The following is a 23,916-nucleotide window of genomic DNA, read 5'->3' as shown; positions in this document are numbered from 1 at the left end:
CTATATTCAGGAAAGTTATGAACGTTACCTCATCATTTGGGCAGGTAAAAACTTTGCACTAAAAACGACCAAATATTTAAATTATGTTTAATCGGAAGAGCTGCAAATATTTAAAAATATTTTGTACTGAAATGAATAAACATAAAAGTAAGACTTTGAATTTCTGCTTCTTGAAATGCCTATTTGTCTTTGAGTTTGGACCAATAGTATTTTTTGGCTCATTTTAAGAACTCAAATNCCAAGGGAGCACGAGTGGATTCATCCAATTTCATGCCTCAGGTAAGGCTTTGCTTGTCCCAATAAGATAGATACGTCTCCTCTCTCTTTGATTAGCCTAAGAAGTCTTTCAAACGTTCATCCAGCCAGATCCAAATGAGTATGCTTTTTTACCTATTTGGATATCTGGTTTGATCACATAAACCGTGAGATGGAAAAGAAAGAAAAATACATCAGTTTGTTCTCATTCAGAATGTAAAAAGTATTTAGCTTGGTGATCACCTTCAGTTCGGTTTTCATGACAGGTTCACACTCAGATAGCCAATGTTGAGGCTGAGCCCAAAAGTGACGGCAATGCTAACTTTTTTCTAACCCCTTTGTTCTAACTCCATTCAAAGAAAGTCACTGCCATTGAGTAAGTAGTGCTTTTTTTTCGTCTTCACATATCAGATCTTTTGGAACGCCGGTTGTCAATTGGTGTCCTTGAATTTCCAAACGCCCGATTTGCCCATGCAATTGAACCAAGGCAAATTTGAATACAACGGCAACTGCGGCTATCTCCTTAAACCCGAGTTCATGCGGATGCAAGACAAGACCTTTGATCCATTCGCCGAAACTCCCGTGGATGGTGTGATTGCCGCCCAATGCAGTGTCACGGTAAGCGGGTTGGTAGGGTGTGCCTTCAATGATTCATCGCCGTTCTTTATCATAACATTCAGGTGATTTCGGGACAATTCTTGTCCCAAAAGCGAGAAGGCACCTACGTGGAAGTGGACATGTACGGCTTACCCACGGATACCATCAAAAAGGAGTTCAGAACGAAAGTGATTCCGGCCAACGGTCTCAACCCCATCTACAACGAAGATCCCTTCCAATTCAGAAAGGTTTTACTTTTTTTTATAATGCAAGCATATTGCTCGTCGACGGCTCAATAACTGACTATTTTGATACTGTAGGTAGTGCTTCCCGAATTGGCCGTCTTGCGATTCGGCGTGTACAACGAAGAAGGCAAAATGCTGGGTCAAAGAATTCTACCTTTTAACGACCTGCAAGCGGGATTCCGGCATATCGCTTTAAAAACCGAAGGCAACTTCCCCATGTCCTTGCCTATGCTCTTCTGCAATATTGAATTGAAAATCTATGTCCCTGATGGGCTTGGAGGTGAGATTTATTGGTTTGTTTGGAAGGTAATTGACCTGCTTGTTCTTACAATAACCATTGACTTGCAGATTTCATGGACGCCTTGTGCGATCCCCGAGCTTTTCTCTCCGCCCAGGAGAAACGAGCGGAACAACTTAAGGCTTTGGGCATTGAGGAGACCGATATTTCCGGAGACGTGATTGAGAGCAAAGGCGGCAAGACCGGGGGGGAGAAGGGAGAAAAAGGAGGCAAGAAAGAGGAAAAGAAAGGTACTGAAATCAATTAAAACCAGGGCTTTAGTAGCAGAATAATAGTTTCACTTCTTCTGGCCGAAGTACATGATTCGTCACGCAACCATTGCTTGTGGAAAATGGAAGGTGGTTACTTGTTACATTTACTTTTCTAAAAATTTGAATGGACAATATTTAAAGACAATTTTTTACCTTCACCATACTCTAATATTTCTGCCAAATGGATGTGCCAAACTGTGAATGAATGTCATGTAGCCTCTAGGGTAAATATTTATAAAGAGGTAAAAAGACTCTCAAATAGCCGTTAGGGGTTGTGCTTTAAACTAGAATCTGAGCAGATCTATCTGGCCTAATCTTTTTTTTCGGTTTGGTTTTTCATGAGCTTTTCTAACCGCTACAGGGAATGTAATCCCCAGTAAGATTAAAATGAAAGGTTATAATTCGTCTATTTATTACCTGTCAATTTTTTATGATATTTGGTTTACCAACGAATTTGAGTTGGCAGACCGAGTTAGTCCTTGAATCTAGGGTTGATCTGGAATGCTATCTAAAGAATTGTCCAAGGCTGACTTGAAAGTTGCAACCGGATTCTAGCCTGGATTCTCGAGGGCTTGAAGGTGCTAACAAAACGCACATTAAGCCTCTACGGTCACACTAGAATTGACCCTAAATCCTGGGTTGGGACAAAGCTCATGGATACTTTTGAAGACATACAGTATCAGATACCTTTCGTACCTTCTCTGAGCACCGTACAGTCCCAACTTTTTTAGTCTCTCCCAATACGAGAGCTCTCTCATTGCTGTGATATTCCTAGTGAAACATCTTTGGACTTGTTCGACCTTTTGCAAACCTACTGAACTCATTGGAGCCCAAATGGGTGAGGCATATTCAAGATGTGGCTGGTCAATCGACTTGTACAGAGTTAGCATCGTGATGCTGCCTCTGGACTTAATCGTGCAATATATCCAACCACACATTTGCAAAGCCTTACCCACCTTCAACTGGATATGTTCATTGAACTTTCCATTATTCTGGAGGACTACACCTAAATCTTTCATAGATAAGACCTGCTCAATATCTTTACCTCCATTATCTACCAGTGGAGTATTCAAAGGAGTTGACCCGAAGGTCATTGAGTGGAATTTCATTCCGTTCAGGGCCATATTACTCTCAGTTACCCAAGAGTAGATTCGATCTAAGTCCTTTGCAAGGCTACTGGCATCTTGGCCATTTCTACCAGAAACTAATTTTGTATCGTCAGCATAAGATAAGAGACTGGCAGTAATGCTAAGCTTTTGAAGCGGGGCAACGAATAATATAAGAATGGAGGGGCCCTAAGATGGAGCCCTGGGGAACATCTGACTTGGCATCATGTATGCCACTAAGGGATTCTTCAACCTTAACAATTTGCTTCCTATCCTGAATGAAGTCTTCCAATTGAGAACCTAGCCTTGTATCCCAATGTCATGAAGTCTATTCAACAAAAGTCCATGATCTACTTTATTAAAGGCCTTGGCAAAATCAAGATAGACAACATCAACTGACTCATGTCTTTCCAGTCCCTCAATGACCTGCTCTAAATGCTCAATCAGTTGGGTAACCGTGCTAAAATGTGCTCAGAACCCGTGCTGGCTAGGAGTAAGATCTTCATTGACTTCAAGAATTTCAACAAGTTATGACTTCCTGATCTTCCCAAACACCTTCGTAATATTTAAAATCATATAAATCGGCCTATAGCTACTGAGGAGCGACTTATCTCCTCCCCCTTTAAAAATTGGAACAACGTGAGCTAACTTTAGTGAGGATGGAAACTTGCCCTGATCCAAGATGCAACGCATCAAGTACGAGAAAACAGGAGCAAGAACCAGTGAGCATCTCATCAGAAACTGAGATGTCACCCCATCAGGGCCAGGAGAGCTTGAGGGTCTCAGGTCCCTGATGGCCTCAAAAACATCTTGATCTGTGACTATAAGATCATCTAAACGCTCAACTTGACTAACTTTGTCAATCTCAACAGACTCATCTTCAGAGCAATGAGCTGTTGCTTCTGAACTCAGTGGGGTTCTAAAATCTAAAAGTATCTTTTGCTGATTGTTGTAAGCATCCAAAAATAACACAAAAAGTCACAATAAACAACAGCTTTATCGTTTCTCTTAATTATACTACTTGGGATACAACCTGACTAGCGTTCCCTTTTCGAAAAATGTAACAAATTGTTGCTATTTTGTTTTTTGTAATTTCTTCACTTTGTTGTGATTGGCCCACAATCAAACAGTGCTCTGAAATATGTATTGATTATGTTCCAGCTGAAGAGTTTTCATTGGATCCAATTACATGTGACCTTCTCCGGAATGAAAAGGCTTTTCAGAAAAGTGCCAAGAAGTATATCAAAGAGCACGAAACTCTCCAAAAGAAACACAAGAAAGAACGCGAAAGTGTGGCTGGTGGTCAATGCAAGGCTATTGACAAAATCATGAAATCGAAAAAGTATGTACATTGTCGTATACACCCTGCTTACGGCAATTACGATCATTTTCACCTTCCCTTCAAGAAACGTGGATCCATCTAAGGATCCCGATATCATCAAGGCTGTTCAAGATCAAACCAAGCAATGGACTGAGATGATGAACAAGCAACGGAAAGAAGAATGGGAGATGCTTAAAGCTCATTTAGCTGCCCAGGAGGAGATCTTCAAAAAAGTGTTTGAGACCGTTCAAGCCAAGCAAATGAAGGATTTGGAGGCCTTCCTTGGCAGGTACGAGTATGTTATAAAAACATTGCTATAACAAGCTGCATCGGAATAAACCCGAGTTTTCCCTAATCTCTTCTTCCAGGGAGACCAAGGAAATGATGGCATCCCAAGCCAAGGTCTCGGTGGACACTGCCAGGGAAGTCCAGGGCGATGCCACTTTAAAGACCAAAGCAGACAAGGATCGCCGTTTGAGAGAAAAGAACCAGGCCAATACCAAGAGGTTCATGGACGAGCGGAAGAACCACATGATGAAGCAAAACAAGAAAAAGGAGAAGCAAAACAAGCTTCATGAAACACAGTTAGGGGATATATCCAAGTACATTAAAGAAGTAAGATGAAGTATTACGAAGAACCTGAGTCTTCAAAGGTTTGGAATAATGAGTTCCACGTTCAACTTTCAGTCGATTGAGATGTACACAGCCGAGGAGCAGGAACGAAAGATGGCCAACAAGAGAGAATGTTACGTGTAGGCTGGATTTAATCGATTCAATATATAATATCAAATATACTCTACTTCATAACAACCGCTATTACATTAAGAAGGAAAGGTGTGGACAATCATATGATGATACGGGGATCAGCCGTGGCATTGAACGGTCGGTGTCTAATCCGCCGAAAGAGATTTATCTTTAGACCGAGGTCGCGTGGAACAATGGAATATGCAAAAATTGGCCTCACAGAAGCCGGGCACCCAAGGAGCACAAAAGTGGCCGACTTCAGGGTCGTTTCGAGGATCTCGAGACGAAGGCCTTGAGGCTGAAGGGTCGGAACTTCGACGACCTCGATTGGGTTCATTGGCCGGGGTTTGTTCCTTTTCCTGGATGAATAACGCAAACATAAAATCCGTTTCGAATTGGTTCCCATTGTCCGGTGGGTTATTTCGTTGGATCACCGTGGCATTGGGAAACAGAGCGGTTAGAATATTTATGGTTCCTTGTTCGGGAGTTGCTCCTTCTGAGCGAGGTTCCAATGGATTGATTAGTGAGCTCATTGAGCCAGAGTTGACTCGCGCCTTGAGTTGCTTCTCGTGTTCCTGGAACCGCTTGTGGCGTTCCTCTTGTCTGGCCGAGACTGCTCTTGGTATGTTATCAAATACGTCCGAGGGAATCGAATCAAAGGTCTTTGGGCACATGTCGTGCAATGCGTCAGGGACATTTTGAAACGTTTCCTCTGGCGTCACGAAATTGCTGGTCTCCAAACCTTCAAAGGACACCAAGCCTGATGGGGGATGGGATTCTAGGGTCTTACTCTGCGGGTCACGTCTGGGTCTAGGCGAGGTATTTATTTTGATTTTGGGCACGTGCTTCCCGTCTGCTATGGCGGGGAGTCTGTTGACCTTTCCTAGCGCGTCAGCAAAAGGATTGAATTCTGGAGCAGACAATCCTGGTGTGGCGGAGGCCAGAGCTGGGGAGGTGACCAAGTCCACGGTCTTTGATAAGGACAGCTTCTTGGTTTTCAAAGGTGGCTTGATTGGCAGAGGCTGCAAAGAATCCCTTCGTCCGCCTTTGATGGGCATGCTGGCCTTTATTTCCGGCATGGAGGGCCAATCCGCCGACAATTTCCCATCCTCCGAAGACTGTCCCGGGGACAAATCTCGAGCATAACCCAAAGATGGCGCTTGGGTTTGAGTCAGCCTTGAGGCGCGAATGGGATCAGACTTGCTACCCAATGCATTGGCGGTTGTGCCTTTTTGAAGTGGTGAGGCAATCGATCGCCGTCGAGGAATTGGATTTTCCAACACTGAGGCCCGCGAAAGAGCATCTCGGGACTCTGTCACTTGTTGCAGATTGGACCCCGGGTATTGAAAGAGATCGTTGTGACTATCCATTGAAGGACTCCTTGTGATCCCATGTCGCCGTTTGATATTGTCTAAAACCTGTTGCTTGGGATTGTGCTCAATCCATTGGAGCGATTGGTCCAGCTCCTGAACCTCACTTCTCAGCAAAGTCGAAGTGGTACTTGAAGATTTGCGGCGCTCTTTCGTCGTGGCTGGAATGGGCTTCAAAGGCGGAGGTGTTCCAATGAAGGCCGACGACGATCCAGAACTACTCAAGGCCTCGTCGTCCTCGTCGTCGTCCTCGGATTCCAACAATTGGGAATAATTACCCTTTGATTGGGGTCGCTTGGGATTGGTAAACAGACCTTTCGGAGTCACGGGCTTCAGGAGAGTGGACAAGGCTGAGCTCTTCCTTCGTTCCGCTTTGCCGAATCCACTTCCGGAGTATTCTCCGACATTCTGGAGCTCGGGGAGCCCGGTGATGACATTGTTGTTCCAATTATTGGTGGCTCCAAATAAGGAGGCCTCCAATTCTCTGAGTTTCTTCTTCCTCGCCTCGCGTTGGTCATTATCAGACGAAGCCATCTTGAATAACTAATAATCGCACACCATCCTATCCAACAATGCAAGTCTCGTCTATGTAAGAGTAACCTTTTTCCTGAACTGGGCAAGCTAAGGTATGAGTACATAATATCCTAAACTGCTAGGCTTTCCCCGGCGTTCTCTATGATTATTCCAATGTTTCCGATACGGTGCATGTGAGAGAGTCGTTGTAACAGGTATAAAGATTCTTTGTGAGTGTAACCATATAAAGGCCGGACTTGTTCTCAATACTAAGAGAAGCAAACCACTGTGATGACTTGATAGTTCCTGTCCCATCCTAAATCATAAGGCACGTTAGTAGCAGCCTCGGGAATCGAGACATCGCGTTCCTATCGAGAGCACATTCATGAGCTCAACTTACACTCCCACAACCTGCGACAAGCACGAAAAAGGCCAATCAAAGACTTGCCAAAGGACCCATATTTGCCCACATTCCGACCAAGCAATACACAACACGAGACGGAAACAACAGGAAGCCAGTTTGATCCACTTTATTGGGAATGCTCTTTGAGCTGGGTCTCAACCCTCAAAGGCTTCTAAACCTGAGCGAGATTGGCAGCGGATTGTTTTCGAAATGAAACAGGCTAGAATTTAGACCATTGACCTATTCTTTCCTTCATGATGTCAAGTTGCATGCGATACATGTTCTTCCTTTCTTCAGGAGGTGCACAAATACCGGTCTAATCATAAGTTGTAGGAATCCTCCGAGAAAATGGTTCTTTCTTGATAAGACGAGAGAACGTAAGGAAAAGACTCGTCAAACTGTTCTCCGCCTATCTTTAAAAAAGGGGGCCTCTGTCATCGTCATCGCCATCCAGACGAGCTCCTATTACTCTATTAGGTTCGAGGGCTTCCAGGACCGTCCTCTCCCTCCCAGGGCTCCACGATCCATATGTGTCCATTTCCCAAGCTTCCAGGACTTCATCATGGAAAGCCACTCGATTTGTGAGTTTGCGTATCTCAAGGCGGGCGTTCGATTTCCCCGGCGCGCAAAACATCAGAGGGGCCCTGGAGTTCGGTCTTCGCTCTCTCTGCAGCTGTATGCGGGCTTTTTTCCCACTTGCGTGCGTGCTTCTTGCAGTTGATGTTCTATGGCGCATTACGAACTCTGCAGGGAAAGGAGCACGGAGAAGGACGCGCCTGTCAATGCCAAAGCCAAGTGAGTGTAGCACCAAATTTTTTTTGGCCAGCAGTGGAGTGCCAGAACTCCTTGGCTAAGGAAGGATTCATAAACGATCTTTATCTAGTCATACGCTGCCAAGGTGGATAATAGAAAATAACAATATCGAACGTAACAAGCGAGGTGATCGAAGGAGTCGATGAGCGTGAATTGTGAAATCATCAATCGATATTGGGATGAAAGGGACGGGTGAGCTGCAGTTCAAAATGGACCTGATTCGCTCGTTAAAGCAAACTATGAGAATCCCGAAGCATTCAGTTTGTTATGCGATTGTGTCGATTTTTGTGATCTTGGCCATGTCTCTTCCGGAAGGTAAGATGTATTGAGCAGCACTCAGATAGCTGCTTTCATGTCTTATCATGTTTCCTATTGACGTTTATGTTTCTATATCTCATCTTTTTTTCTTCTTCAATGTAGCGGATGCTTTGAAATGTTACTCGGGTGTGAGTGGATCCATCTCAGAGGATTGCCTTTCCAATACGGGATGTATGAAGAGATTTGATCAAAAAAGTAAGGTCTTCCACCATTTCAATCCAGTTTTACCCACGATTGATTTTGCTCGTCTCCCTTTTTGTCATGTGAATCATCAAAACACTAATACGTCTTTTATTTGGACGCCGCGTTTTGGTTGACTGACTCCAGGGAGGATGAGGATCAATGTGTAAAAGAGTAACGAGGACTAGTGCATGTTATTGTACCTGAATCGCTTCCTGGACAAAAAAAACTTAAGGCTAGCCAGTATCTTTCCTCAATGGACAAAATTCGAGTGCTATTGCAGTGCTGCTTTGAAGCGCGCTTGGCTACAATCTGTTTTCCTCCGCTCCCAATTTTGGCTTTGTTGACCAGGAATGACGCGCGGGAGAAATTAGCAAATTGGCCGTCCCGACGAGGGAGTGAATAATTAATCGGCGGAAAGGGGTGTTTATTTCTGTCCTGAGGTGCTCGTTGAAGGGACTCGTAATGGGTCTCACGATTTCGCCCAGTCAACAATGACCACGCATCAAAATAAGCCAAACGGGTCTGTAAAATTCAAATTATGGGAGTTCTCAAAGTAAAAGAAAAATCATGGGAATCGTCCACTGCATTGGCCAATTCAGAATTGTGCCCCAAGGAGAGGTTCAATTGCCGTCAATTTTCATCTTAAAGTTTGAATGGGAAGTGTATTCCGCAGGTTTTAAGATCTCTGTAGGAGATCTTTTTTTGTCGATGGGTGGGCTTTTTTATCCGAAAATAGAGGCGTTGGGCAAACATTTAAAATGCCAAAGGCAGGAAGAAAACTAAATAAACAACGGGTGTCTCAAGTTTCAAGACTTGAGAGTCGAGACTCGCGTGATGGAAGTGCATTCCAGATTTGTTGACGTTGAGGCCGCCCAGCTTCAAGGACGCCTTGGAACCATTGTGGGAATTTGGTCGTTTCACGCGTCTTCACCTTAGCCTACATGAAGACCAGACCTTGTTGCCTTGTGGGCTGGATCGAGAACAATTATCATGACATCAAGATTTCTGGATTAGAATCCAGGTCCAAATGTGCTTGTGGTTTGTGCCCCGGTGTGTCGCCGCCCACTAACCACCAAGGATGAATGATGACCTTGAAAGTTCACGTTCTCTCCTCGGCCCAAGGCCATTGGCGAATTACGCAAAAGACGAGATGGGCAGGCAGGAACCCAATGGAACGTGCTAGATCTGGTCGAAGGCGACCGCGAGCCAAAGGCAGTCTTTAAAAGGCGAACAGGACGAGAGAACACGCTTCGTCTACTTGCTTCTACTCTCCTTGGAGAAAGGCCAGGGCTTCTTATGTACGTACGTAGTGGTTAGGGCGGTTGGGTTGAATGAAGAACGAGTGGTGTTGGAGGGAGAGTATTATTGTCTTTTAACAATGGCCGCTTGATCCAAGAAGAGGAAATCGTGAAATCTCAACAAATCATGCAGCAAAATGGTCATATTTTTTTCTCTGAATGTTCATCCAATAACCTGGTAGGATTTGTGATAACCTAGACGGAAAATGTTCTCTGTTCTAAGAAATATTTCCATTCTTATCGCAGGAAATGTCATTTCAACTGAGGTTTGCTGTTCTCATTTTGCGTTGGAGAGTTTAATGTGGCAATGACCACTCAAAGACGGGATAGATGAAGTAATGATTTATGCAGATAAGAGCGATATGTTTGGTAAGGTATGATCGGCTAAACTGAGGGCTTAACCACTAAACACTAAAGAGACTACATTCAGGGCCTTAGTGAGTTCATCTAGTAAGAAAAAAAAAGATATCTAACGCAATGACCTAAGCCTGTTGAAGTGCAAATAGACACTTAGAATGACAACATAAAATAAGAAATTGAACTAATGACCAAAAGTTTCCAGAAATTTCATTATTTCAAAATCAAAGCCTTGGTAATTGTCTCCTAGCTTGGACCCCCAAATAAATACTCTAAACAAAAGGCTTCTAGAGATGCGGAATGCAATAGAAGCAATAATTTCTTATCTCCTAAACCGTTCACTTTACTTCAAATAATTGCGTCATACGACCATACGATCTTGTTGAATACATGAACTTGGCCAAGGTTGAGCCCAAAACTATGCTTAGGGAACTCTGGAGATGGGTCCAAAGTTATGTTGTTAACAAAATATAAAATTCGAATTTTCGGCCTGCGCTTGGTCAGCTACATAAGCTTTTGACAACATAAGTTTGAAACGAACCACTTTCGTAACCCTTTATTTCATAATCTGAGACCACCGATTGCATCTCATGACTTACTTTTCTTGCTTAGAATTCACCAAAATTCGTCTTATAGGTAGCACGCCCAACACGAAAAATAGAAGAAGAAAAAATCCCCTCCTCATCTCGGCGTGGTCAGCTGCTGCTGCATACGCATTTGATTTGGCACCTGGTGCATAAAACATCACAACAGATGTCCAATAGGCCATGTTAAGTAAAAGAAATTCAAGAAAAATGTAGTGCGGCAACCCTGATATTAAGCATTTTGAGGAAGGCGAACATTGCAGCCAACCTTACCGGGCATAGACTGCATTTGTCATATAATTCAGTTTCCCGGCTTGTTGAGGCAAACAGCATTCTGATATTAAACCAAGAGTTTAGTAAAGTGACAGAAATGCGCAAAAAATGTCATATGTTTGAGTTTTGCAACACAACTCACTCGATAGTTGAAAATTCAAGAGCGAGTACAGGTTGGCTTCAATGTTTGTCTTATTTCTCTCTCCTCAAAATGCTGAAAATCAGTGTTGCCGCACTACATTCTTCTTGGATTTCCTTTGCTTCACATGCCCTATACAAGCACTATAATGGGGTGCGTACTTGACCCGTCTTTTAATGTTCAATGACCCTTTAGTTCGTTGAACAAGTAGTTGGCTGCCAATTTTAGTTTCATACTGTACGCTGGTAGACTGATTAGCTCCTTCCATGGCAATGATGAGGGGGTGATGAAAAGACCCAATTTTCCCCATGGATCAAGTGATTGATGAATTCGAGGAGGGCTCGCATGTCACATTGACTTTGTTGGGACTTTTGGGAAGGGAAGGGCCCTTGATGAGATTTGTAGATCTTCTATGTTGGAGGCAAGGGGGGAGAAAATCGGCTCATCCGTTTTGTTAGAGAGAGAGAGACACTGCATTGTAAATCAGGGCCTTGAACTCGCCATTTAAACAGCCGTAAGAGCGTAGAGCAACACTCGATTTTCCTTTTTTTTTGGTTATCTAGCGTAGGAAACATGAAAAATGCCTCTCCAAGAGAAGTGTGCATTTGTTGGCTGCCATTCATAATTTATATCAAGGGAAAATGGTAAGGAGACCATTCTTATAGGGCATTAGAATTTTCCGATCGTCTGAAGTTGAAACTTCGAGCAACTAAGCCAAAAGCCCACTAGGACCACCCTGCAAATCATTCCAGGCCATTTTTTGACAATTTTTTTTTCTCGTCTTTCAGCCCAACAGACCCTGGATCGATCCTGCTTCACACCACCCGTTCCCCCCACCAACTCCACATGCACCACAGATCCCAACGGATTCGGGATTTGCTACTGCTTCACGGATTTGTGCAATGCTGCTCCAACGACGCGTCCAATCCTCAATTGGACAAATGGATTGGCCGTCACGTGTCTTCTTGTGGTCTCCCAGATGGTTGTGGTGGTTCAGGCCTTGATCGCATAACGAAGGCAAGAGCATCCCCATCAAGTCCCTGGATGACAACAAGCAGAGGAGAACCGCAGAGATGTCAGAGATCCTGTTTAAATATCAACATAAATAACGAAGACGAGCTGTGTGAACTGCTGATCGATCCAGAGTGTAGCAAGAGTGCATCATGTTTGCGTGAAAGCCTTCCGAGTATTTATTTGTTTCGTTCATGTGCCTCTTTTTGACGTCCACTGTGCCCACAGCATGCTCGCTTTTGAGGCTGTTTATCATCATGGACTGAGATACAAATGATGTGTTCATAGCAAAAATATATTATGATGACAAACGTCGGAAATTCTATGGTATTTGGATAGCACATCATGTGGCATTATTCTGACATGTGGAGTTGGTGGTCACCCTCATTTTCTTTCATCCTCTTCCTCATCCAGAGTTTGGATCCACTTGATATCCGACGCCACAAGTTCGACAATCTTTTTATGAGAGAATACCCGATTCTCATGTCGCTTGGTGTAAACCTTGGCGGTCCAATCCTTCCTCTGCTTCAAGGCTACAAACTCGCTCCATTGCAAAGAAGCCTCGCTCTTTGGCACCCTTTGGAAAGTCATGGTACGAACACAATCTTGATTGCGGTCCGTGCTAACTGGAATATCGCTTAGGGGGATCAAGGTCATTCCGTGGAAGTACTTGTGGGTCTTCATGGAGGAATGGTCAAACATTTCAATGAGAACAAACCCAAGATCTGATGAGATCGGTGCCTTCTGGGGAATGCAAAACTTGAATCGATGCGGGGTGCCGCTCTTAAACCCGAAAAGGATGTCCTTCATGTCAACATAGATGTCAGTCGCTTTGCGCAAGGGATGCTTCTCGGTGCTTAAAGGAGGAATGCTGATCATCAGCCGGATATTTGCCCCTCGGGAATGGAGCATTTTGAACGTCCTTTCACTCGTGTTTCTGGCCTTGATATCCGTCAAGGCTACAAACTCGAGTTCGACGGACCAACTGCCTTCTGACGCTTCATACCGATGTGCGTAGAATTTGATGGTTCCCAGGGGATCCTTGGGATCCTCCTCCAGGATGTCATGGATCTTTTGAAGATGTTTGGACACCAGCTTGGCGCTAGGAGTGAACGTGGTGTTCACTTCCTTGTAGATTTCTGACAATGGTGGGCTTGGCGTGATCCCCAAGTTAGTTTCAAACGCCTTCAGCTCCTCCAGGGCTTGAAGGAAGGGCTTGAAAATCTCCGTATTACCTTTCAGACGGCTTTTGAGCTTCAATTTGACGAATTGCTCTTGGAAATTCTCCTCAGCCAAGTTAAAGTACCTGCAAGGATGGCATTTGTTAGGATTCCAAGTGTACTAACAGCAGATGTAATGAAAAAATCATCAGTCCTGGTTACCTTTGACAAATGTTTTGGTTGTACGCTTTGGTCACGATTTCGGTATCGAATTTGAGGTACTCGTTGAAAAATTCCAACTCTCTATTGATGTATCCAAGAAGGCAGTCCTCGGAGTCGGAGTCATCAAAGAGCTTGCCAGCCTTCCCAAAGGCATTGATGAGCGTCTTCTCACCCACAAAAAACTCATCGATGAACCTGAGGGCCTTTTCCGACACTTGGAATTTGGCTGTTCCCAAGGTAGCCTTGAATTGCTCCATATTGATAGCCAGACTCTTGGAGGTGGGCGAGGTCCAATCCAGATCCTGACAGATCCGGCTAATTTTCCCATTGATTTGGTCCAAATATTCAGCCCAAGAAGACAAGGTGAAGATAATAATGACCAACTCGTGTTTATCGAAAAAGTGGTCAGCGAACACAATCTCGAACAGAGAGTTGATATAGTGGTCAAAAATGGAACAAAGCTTCTGAACCAAGTTCAGGCCGAACTGAGTTTGGACCTCCAAATTGGGCCAATCCAATTGTTCCCATGTGGTCATGCAGGAGATGAGAATCCCTTTGACATCTTGGGCCCCTTCAAACCATTCCGAGTCGGACTTGCAGAAAGTGGTCCAATTCTGATTGTCATGAAGAGCTCGCTCAAATTGGAGAACTTTTTCTACTTGTTCCATGCCTTTCATCTCAATGGTGGTGACCCAAAAATCAATGCAAGGCTTGAACACCTGGAACACGCGATCTTGGAACTCAGGCTGGAGGTGCTGAAGACGTCGAAGGGCCCTGAAGATATCGAAGGAGACTTCCCCCGAAGCCCCGGTAAGATGAAGACCTTCCAATGTGGGCAAGAAACACTCAAAGATGCACTCTGAGGAAATCGTGGCCCAAAGATGATTCATGAAGTTTCCCGGTGAATTCATTTGCACCTCCAGAATTGGGATCGTATGTTGCAAGAGAAAATCCCTGTGTTCCGCGACACTTCTTGTTTCCATTAATGGAGCAATTTTAGATTTGTAGGCTCTTCGATATGTGGTTCTGAATAACTCCAATAGGTCCTTGTTCTCTTTTAGCAAGTCCAAGCAAGCACCACACCCTTTGACATTTTTTACCGGGATCTTTGATTGAAACTCTATTCCGGCCAGGTACTCTCCAATGTTCTGGACCAACGAAATGACCACGTCTTGGTCACCTGAAGAAAGGCCGACTCTCGACAAGACATCCTGGACCAGATTAAAGTTGAAGGTTTTTGTGGCGTGAACCCTCAGCAAGGCATGATCCTTAACAGATCTAAATCGATGAGAACCGCAAACCGAATGAAGAAGGGTTTCAATACAATAGTAGCTAGGAATGAGCGATCCATTCCAGCCTTCCCAATCATTCTCGGGGATCTGGTCCAAGGTCATAGCAATGAGAGCTTCTTCGACATTGGAGGCTGAAATCTTGTCGGATTTGCTCAATTCCATCCACCGAATGTTCCAACTTAAACCTGCATGCGTCACTTGAAGCCCAGTACGAATGCCAATCGCATGAGGGTCAATGGTCTGTTGAAAAACCATCCTGGCATTTGAGGAACCATTTGGGGAACTGATCAAGGACAATCCCATGAGGCTCAAGAATGAAGAATCGTTGCTTTTCAAGGGACTAGAATTGGGATCCTGTTCCCGGCACTCCAATCGCAAGCGACAGTTGGGTAATCCCGTGCAATCCAGGTCCAAATTTCTATTAGCATCCATTGGATATTCCTCGCCATTCATATTGATCACGGTCGTCAGTGCATTGGACATAGATACCTGCCCCTCTTCCTCGATTCGGATAACGGCCTGAGCCTCCGACGAATCCATTGTACAACGAGGTGCATTTCTTTTCATTCCCACGACTTTGCATATTTCGGCCATCCAAGAGTCGGACACCATTTGTTTGACGAGGTTCTTGGCGTAATCACAATCCCTGAAGACAACTTGGGATTGGACCACTATGGAACCCACACGTTGATGGTTGGTGTTTGTAATTGCAAGCGTTTGCGATCCCAATCCAAACACATCGGCCAGGGGCAACGATGCCTGTCCCACAAATTTGATCCCTTCATGGCCATATTTGTGGACCATGATCTTCAAGATATCTTTTTCCAAGCAATCGAGAAAGAGCCTCTTGACATCACTGCCGCCTCTTTTGTCGGAAACGCACACTTTGGTTTGACCGTTCAATGTCAGCTGGTATTCCAGTTGGTCCTTTTTCTTCACTTTCGAAGTCTCAATGTCCTCCACAGAGATCTCGACTTGCTTGGCAATGTCTTGGAAGTTGCTAGGATGGGTGATTTTGCCCAGGACTTTCTCGTCCAGAATCTCATTGAACTCACGGCGAGCATATTTGGCAAACTCCTCAATCTCACTTGGATACACTTGGAGGTGAGCATTCAAGAAAGAGTGGACCATGATCTCGATAGACTTGAGATCCAATTGAAAACTAAGGGAATCCCGGAAGGTCGGGATGGACCCTATCTCCTGACATTGTCTGTCATTTTGGTCCCTTTTGTCATCCATAGGAAGTACCACAAAGGAAGTCAAATCCAACGCATCGTGTTGACAGTGCTTCAATCGACTGGACAACGACGACATCCTGAGAGATGAAGCCTCTTCTCTAGACTATCAATCCAAATGATGCAGAGTGTTAGTGAAGGAACTGTGATAATTTCACGCGAATCCTTGGGCCTGGCCGCTTTGAACCCTTGTGTACTGCAGACAAGTCGATGCTCGAAATAGAGCGGCCAAATTATTCCATCCGGGTGCAATGTCTAGATTCCAGATGATTGAACATCCTGCCATTGTCCGGGAGAGCCATTCACCCTCTTGAAGGTGAACACTTACATATATCGATAAACGATAGGTAGGTTCAAACTTACCAGCAGAGTCTTGATTTCGGCGAATTACTCGATCAACTAATCAACTTAGGAGTTCTTCGGAATTCAGCTTGTGGTATGGCAATCGCAATGAATTGTGTTTACCCCTCCAACCAGGAACTCCTCTACGCTTGTTTGAGATCCGTCCAAGAAGAATCTGACTCGGTGAATGAACATAAGAACGAACAAACCGATGCACGACATGTTGTCGGTACCCCCACCTCAAATCCTCCCATCCGACTAAGTAACCAAGCAAGCAAGCAAGCAAGCAAGCAAGCTAGCAATGTGTGGACGTAAGGATCACGGAGCACATGGACCGAAAGGGGGAGGATGGGGTTTGGTTGGCGTGTCTGGGAAATAATTCACTAGCAAGCAACCCTCCGGGATTCAAGTCCTCCTTGGGTAAAGTTAAAGGTGAACCATGACGTTGTTGAACAAGAGACTTGGGCTTGCAATGTCTGTCCTAAGATTGCCCATCTCATGGCGTCTGGGAAGTCCTAAGCCATCCTTCTCTCTGTTCGCATTACTCGTAACAGGTAAATGAAACATAATTCGGATCGATGGAAGCTTTGAAGTGTCCCTCTATCCATAAGGGTCTGTCCAGATCTTGAACGTTAACTGCTAACTTTTAGCTTTAGCCAAGCACAATATAAAATTCCCATTTTTAAAAAGTACTTAGATCTAGAGGCTAGTCGGTAATGACGGTGAAATTGCAAAGAACTTTTTTATTACGGGGAAATCGAACCTTTAGAATTTGGCGTTTGCACAACACTGTGTGCTGAGCAAATTGCAAATCATGATGGGCAAGAGCAAATTCACACCCAAGTTTCAAACCTGAGTGCGCATTCGTGACATTTCGTGGCAAGATATTTGGCTGTATTTAAACCAAGTCACTGGCTTTTGCTCAAAAGGTATTTGAAGGAAACTTTCACTTTTACATTGAATTTTAATCCATAATGTTGCGGGGTCTTGCATTGTGTCACCTGGCGAAGCTCCAAACATTATCCCATTGGTCCGCAGGCGCATTTGAATGGATACTTTTATTGGTTAAGGTATTATGAAGTAGGTTAAGTTGCAAAATCAAGTTGGCTTTTATGAACGATCAAACTTAAGAAAACCGATTTTTTTGACTTCGGTTTTATTCGTTTCTCGGTTATTTGAAACTGTCTTCAAAAACGTTGTTTCAAAAAAATGATAATCTTCGACGGAATTTGATTAAATATGCCAACCATTTTCCAAATATTTAGCGTCTTTCAAGATATTTGCCTAGCAGTGGTGTTAGTTAGTACTTCTTCTGGAGTGCATATTACTTAAATATTTCTCATCTGAAATCGAGATCTTTTTCTGGGCTCAACTAATGATTGTTGAAGATTTGCAACCATGACACAAAAAATCACCTTGAACAAGCAGTATTAGGAATTCTCGAGCTTTTAAAACTTCCCTGTTAGAACCTTGTGCCGAAAGTCATGGATGGATACGGGGAGAGTTGAGAAATTTGGCCCAACAACATGCTCAAACCAACGGAAGATTTAGCTCTGAGTCAGGTAATTTAGCCCCACGGAATTGCAATGACGAGATGTAAACAATAAATCGCTCTAAGTATAACACGATTTGAAAACACAAACACATTTATTTTTCATTAAAAGCGAGCGAGCACAATGTTCAGTCTGATCTTCTTTCTTCAGGATATATGAAAATATAAGGAAATGGAAGTTCATGTTAAGATTACCGAAGAGCTTTAAGCTTCCTCAGTTGCTAAGAGAGAAAAGATAAACTAAATGCCACTCTCAAGTATTTTTGTGGTTTTCGGGTCGCTACGATCACATCATTTTAAAATGTGATGAGATGACAGTTCCTATCTCGAAAAAAGAAACTGTCATTTCGTTACAACTACCCTGCCATAATCAATCATGTACGTAGTGAGAGAGAATGCTGCATTTTACCAACTGACCATTGTACTTGCAAATATTGTGGCGAGTCCTGTCAACTTTTTTGCCTGAAAAATGTTCAAATCATCCCAAGATACACACACACACACACACACACACACACAGATCATCGTTCAAACGGAACAAGGTCATGAAAAATCACGCACTCTCTGAAAACCTCCCCCTATCAAATTCATCAGTTCTCGAAAACTAAGTACCTAAAAATGCAAAAGTAGAAACATTGGATGGGGAAATGTCATTGTTTGTCAAGTTTGAAATACGCCTGTTTCTGATTTCTTCACACGATTGAGTAGATTTTTGACAATGAGTGGAATGATCCGACTTCTGTGTTCATAGACCATTGATATCATTTTGGCCCTTCGACAAAGATACACATTAAAGAATATGAGTCGTCCAATTAGAAACACATGCCATAAAACAGCACTCTTTCAGATAATGGATAAGCTTCCCATTAGAGGCTAGTAGAACGTGTCTCTATCAATCAGACTCTGTTCCGAAGATTGGAATAGTACATGTGCGAGGGAACATCTAATTACTTGAATCAATCATGTGACATTAACACCAAATTGGCTCTACTATTACGACGTTGTTTAGCCAAACGTTATTGGCAATAATACCTAAAAGAAGCAGAGCGGGAGTGAGTCCGTTTGAGACCTCATGAAAAACGTTTCCCTTTTCCGAAGTTTTTCGGTTGTCAAGGGTTTGAGGCTTGAGCGCCAAACAATCTAAACCTTTGAGTATGTACCTTTACTGCAACAAAGGTCGAACATGCTCTCCTTCGAAATTGCAAATTTCAAGGACTTTGAGAAATGTGTTGAAATCATCATAGCCAACGTAAACTCTGGTGTAAAAAGGAAATGATTTTCAGGGTTCCTCATAGCTCAGCGGCTTCAAGTTTGGACAGAAACAAAGGACCACGATTGGTCTTGTACTAGGAACATAGATTTAGCCAATTGGCTGAGTTAGATTAACAGGCACAAACTTGAATGGGTAAAATATGACAAACAGTTGATGAAAAATTCCTTTTAGCTTTTTTAGACTCTTTTAATTTTTACAGATGCTTGATTAAATATGCGTGTTCTTAAAATCATACAGTCTTAATAATCATCAAGAGAGCCAAATCGAAAGGTTGGAGCACTTTTTGGTTTAAATCCAAGCTGTTGTGACTAACTTGGTCTAATTCTCTAAAGGTTAACAAAGAGTTCCCTTGACTTTGGCCTAGAGAGTCAAAGTAATACTTTTCATGAATACGCATGGGTTGAACTATCCTGAAAACTTAAGATTTACCATTTCTTACTATTTTTCGGTTCCGACACTGGCTTCTTTTAAAATTCCGCGGAACATTGATGAGACAAGCCCTTTAACGATGGGGACAAAAACCAGTTGAAGAAATGTGCTAACAAATTGGTGTTCCCGAGTTCGTCTGAAAGATTCCGAGATTGGATCTCTCCCGAGTAAAAAGGTTCCGGCGTCTCCAATCAGTGATGGATCCCAAGTTTCAAAACGACCCCTTTTTTGTACGAAACATGGATACATATAATCTGAATGGTTCGAATTGGGTGGATTTCGCGCTTGTACTCATTTACTGTGAAACCATTTGTGTTTAATTTAGCTCTCGAAGATGTACTTACTATGCATATTGGTGGTCTGTTCAAATTGTGTTCCAAGTCTAATGAATTCAAGTGTCAACATGTGACAGGTGTTTTTTCCACCAAATCAAAATCTTAGGCTGAAGCAATTGATGGTGTTCCAAAAAAAAGAGGATCACAGATTGAAATATCTAAGAGCAAGAGCAATTTCGAGATTTGGCGTGAAAATGGAACGTTATTCCATTCCGTTTCCATGTAGGTGAATACCAACCCACGCTATATCTTTGCAAGCTAATGTTTCAATTGAAAAGCGAACCCAATTCCATGTTAACTAAAGATTCATCAACCTACCCGTCCTCTTTTTCAGACGAGTTTGTCACTGTTCCCCCAACATGTGACAACTTCAGCGTGAGAAATGCGAGACTTCATTTCCCTGCCTCAGACGAACGAAAAGTGGATGGAAAAGAAGACCGTTGATCACACGGAAGATAGATGAATGGATGGATCGACGAAGGAAGCAAGAAGGAAGCAAGGCCACCTCGATTATCTCTCAATGATGCAATGATGGTTGTCGTGTAGATCCTTACCAAGGTCTTCGTGGCCGTCGTGGTCGTCGCCTACTTCTTCTTCATCATCTTATCGTAGAGATTAAAGGGATCCTGTGATGAAGAGGGCCTTTGAGTATATGCCTCGTTCTTAGGTGGAACAAACTCTCAAGTGAAAATTAATCAGGGATCCATCTCAAATATTGGTTCGTCGCTACAGTTCACTCTCTGAGGCCAAAACTAAGGACGAGTTTGTCGTCTTTTCCAAAACCACCGGATCTAAGGTTCAATCGCGTTTTAGTTAATTTTTTCCTGAGCCCAATTTTACGCCCCCCCCCCCAACCCTTTCGCCTTTTGCAAGTTGTTGTTGTTGGTTGGTGTCTGGGTGGTATTATGGCATTATCAAGACAGAGCTGGGATCAAAAAGAGCTGTTCTGCAGGAATGATATCCTTCCACATGTTCAATAGGACTTGTCATAATTGTTCCCAAGAATCCAAGAAGGCCTTATGTCAGCAAGTTCTCTGGCGCTCAATGGACGGGCTTAGCCAGAAATCTAGTGGAACAATAAGGATCTTCTCTCCCGGGAAACAATAAGGATCTAATTTTCTTTCAACGTAATGGTTAGACTGGGGCTGGCCTTGCTATGAAGGCTTTACTTTTGTGGCCAGGGACAGCGACCAAAGGCCTTTGTCAACAGTTTTACTAATCTCGAGTTGAGCACAAGGAGTTCATTTAACGCCTATTGTTACATGCCATAAGAAATCGTGGAACATTTATATTTTACTGATTTCATGCACAAACTAAGAGAGTAGTGGTAAACCGACGACTGTCCCAACCGAAACTACAGCTCACTTCCAGCTTTAATATTTATATTGTATATAATGCCTGATGAAAACGCCTTTTCGACTTGTACGAGAACCATCTTTTGAAATGACTGAGATTAAAATGAACAGTTGAATGATTTACTCAATATGTTGGCTCTTTCGTTCGAAACAGCTCCAAACATCGACTTTCACATAAACCCTAGTTTTCTTGGTTACTCTAAAACCAAATGAATCTAAAAATGCTGAGTAAGTTGTCAAGGGATCTGGGAGTAATTATCATAAAGGTCGTAAGTTGATTGGTCGACAGACGTTCCTTTCCATGTTTCAATAATTCAGAGGTTAACGATTTTCTGACAATAAAAAGAGGTCCCTAAGATGATTTGAGCAATTCCAATTTGAATACCGGCCTATTAACGGGCTTGAGCCGTATTTTTTTGTTAAGTCTTGCCTAGAAGTTAGCCATTTGCATGTTATCCAGTGTAAAAATGCACTCAATCAAATGTTAGTGAGCGGATGCTCATTCTGCGTACCGTCCAAAGTTAGAGCCTTTAAAAAGTAGGCCTCTGGTAAGCACATGTCGCATGCAGAATTTGCCATCGTAAAGGTACCTTATCAAAGCTTTAACCATAAACAAAAGCCAAATCTGATAGCGTTGAGCACGCTTCTAAAGTTTCTCATCGTGATGAAGCGAAGGTGGAACATGTTGAAATGTAGATACATTGAAATTAGGCGGGTCTCAGACCTCAACTCAGGTAGTTCGGTACTTGCTCCACAGCACATGTAAGTGTGGAATGTCTCTCCTTAAATAGTATCATGACATTTTGCTTTCGTTCAAAATTTTGAAGAGAAATAGAATAGCCAACGCGGGTGATATCACAAAACGTGTCTTAAGCTCACGAACATTGAGCAACAGCCAATCAATACTTTTATGAGAAAGAACCGCCTTGAGCTAGGACCATGTCCGGTCGCGTTTTAAAATTGAAGGGCTCTTCTCGAGTTACGAGCGCTCTTCGTTTCCGTAATGATATATATGTTGAGTCTGGAAAGATGGAGCCATATGGTGTTCCATTCCAAACTCACATGGGCTACTACAAATATGGATCATCCAGAACATGCTTCAAAGTGCCTAGGTTCTTTCATCTTGTCACGTGAAAATTGAGCTAACAACGATGTGTGTTAGTAAGATGGTTAATACAGATTGAAGTATGGGTAGCTTTTTTTGCAGTTGGGTTGCTAGAGTTGGACGGCTGAGGATTGACCAAGCCGGCGAAGCCAACCAACAGGTTGTCGGAATACACTCGAGCTGGGGCGAGTCCGGACTCGATTCCGAGTGAACTCGAGTCTTTTAACAAGGACTCTCGAGTCCCAACTCGTCAAAAAAAAAGGCATTGATTTTTTTGACTTTTCGGAAGACGAGCCTGTTTGCTTGACCTGACTCTATTAAAGGACTCGAGTCCTCTACTGGACTCTAGCCTTTTAACGGCCTCAAGTCCGGAAAAAAAGTCAAAAAATGAGAGGACTCGTACGAGTCCGACTTTGCGGGACTCACCCCAGCCCAGCACTGGTATACACACATTTCAGATCGACAGTGTAACTCATAATGGGCATCAGATTGGTTTATATTGCGAGGGTGTGGATTCGAGGAAGGAAGGGGATAAGAGGAAAAAACAATTATACTAGCCACTATCCCACAATTTTGGTAATGGCGGAGAAATACTTAACACTGAAGTCATTCAGGGTGGCTGAAGACATATCAATCAAATTTGCCTCTCTTTTCAAAATTGTCGAATGACATATCTGACTACAATTTGATAAAGCAAATAATGGCCCTTCAAATAGGCAAGAGATTGGTTCTGATCTAACCATGCCTACACATTTTTCTTTTCAGTTTTTTTTTTTACTATTTACATACATTTGCTTTGACCCTCATTTTCTATATGTTTTATGGGCAAGGAATTGCTCCTTTGATTAATTTTCTTCTTTTTCTTTTTTGTGCACTGACAATGTTCGATTTCATTTTGGGCTTGTACAATTTCCAGGTTTGCACCATTTGCTATCATGATTCCTCTCATTTGTTCCAAAAGTGGGCTTGTACTCTTTCCAGGTTTGCACAATATGCTAAATTTATTATCATTTCTCTCATTTTCTGCAAAATTTTGCTTGATCGATTACCTAGCTTTCTCCAATGGCCTTTCATTGTCATGCCTTGGCCAAAAATGTCAAGGAGAACTGAAATACGTCTTTTTTTTAGAATGGATTGCTTAAGATCTGTGTCGATGATATCAATACTATCTTTATTAATGTACAATAAAACAATGTCAAAATGGTAAAAGCTGTAGTATATTGTTCACTAGAAAGTGATATCACAGTGAATATGACTAGAACTGTTCAGTGCACATGAGAGAAAGTGAAGAGGGTGAGAGCAGAGAGCATATTAACGATATAATATAATGATGCATCGTCAAGCTCATTGAAGTACTTTTTGTGGATGAAATATAAGGGGCAATTGCTTTTCGGAAATGTTTTTGCACTTCAGGGCGATTGATGTTAGACTAAAGTACCAACCCTTTAACAATTATTTAAAGCGAAATCCTTAAATATAGTTGTCACATAAATCTCCTTTGCTTAAGATCCATAATTTTTCCGGATTTTTGTAATGT

The 23,916-nt window shown here is 42.9% G+C and overlaps 4 protein-coding genes across 4 annotated transcripts in view; 2 read left to right on the top strand and 2 right to left on the bottom strand.

Moving 5' to 3' along the window:
- Window positions 1–4,884, top strand: part of LOC131893367 (1-phosphatidylinositol 4,5-bisphosphate phosphodiesterase-like) — a 10,731-nt gene extending 5,847 nt beyond the window's left edge. The window contains exons 13-21 of the mRNA XM_059243363.1: window positions 229–279; window positions 667–873; window positions 936–1,100; window positions 1,173–1,377; window positions 1,446–1,625; window positions 3,914–4,094; window positions 4,159–4,362; window positions 4,442–4,688; window positions 4,761–4,884. Of these exons, the coding sequence (XP_059099346.1) occupies window positions 229–279; window positions 667–873; window positions 936–1,100; window positions 1,173–1,377; window positions 1,446–1,625; window positions 3,914–4,094; window positions 4,159–4,362; window positions 4,442–4,688; window positions 4,761–4,829 (1,509 nt within the window). The 3' untranslated portion in view covers window positions 4,830–4,884. The remainder of the gene's footprint in view (window positions 1–228; window positions 280–666; window positions 874–935; window positions 1,101–1,172; window positions 1,378–1,445; window positions 1,626–3,913; window positions 4,095–4,158; window positions 4,363–4,441; window positions 4,689–4,760) is intronic.
- LOC131877200 (uncharacterized) lies at window positions 4,824–7,112 on the bottom strand. The gene has a single exon (XM_059222804.1). The coding sequence runs from the start codon at window positions 6,719–6,721 to the stop codon at window positions 4,964–4,966; it is 1,758 nt and encodes a 585-aa protein (XP_059078787.1). The 5' UTR covers window positions 6,722–7,112; the 3' UTR covers window positions 4,824–4,963.
- An 809-nt stretch (window positions 7,113–7,921) lies between these two features.
- On the top strand, window positions 7,922–12,390 carry LOC131877203 (uncharacterized). Its single transcript, XM_059222806.1, has 3 exons — window positions 7,922–8,231; window positions 8,337–8,429; window positions 11,857–12,390. The coding sequence occupies exons 1-3, from the start codon at window positions 8,096–8,098 to the stop codon at window positions 12,078–12,080; spliced, it is 453 nt and encodes a 150-aa protein (XP_059078789.1). The 5' UTR covers window positions 7,922–8,095; the 3' UTR covers window positions 12,081–12,390.
- LOC131877198 (uncharacterized) lies at window positions 12,359–16,067 on the bottom strand. Its single transcript, XM_059222802.1, has 2 exons — window positions 13,462–16,067; window positions 12,359–13,385 (listed from the first exon to the last, which is right to left on the bottom strand). Exons 1-2 carry the CDS (start codon window positions 16,065–16,067, stop codon window positions 12,464–12,466), a joined length of 3,528 nt encoding a protein of 1,175 aa, XP_059078785.1. The 3' UTR covers window positions 12,359–12,463.
- Between the last annotated feature and the right edge of the window lie 7,849 nt (window positions 16,068–23,916).

The sequence above is a fragment of the Tigriopus californicus genome, chromosome 2 (genome assembly GCF_007210705.1).
Source record: "Tigriopus californicus strain San Diego chromosome 2, Tcal_SD_v2.1, whole genome shotgun sequence".
Lineage (NCBI taxonomy): Eukaryota > Metazoa > Arthropoda > Copepoda > Harpacticoida > Harpacticidae > Tigriopus > Tigriopus californicus.
This window is presented reverse-complemented; position numbering and strand designations above follow the sequence as displayed.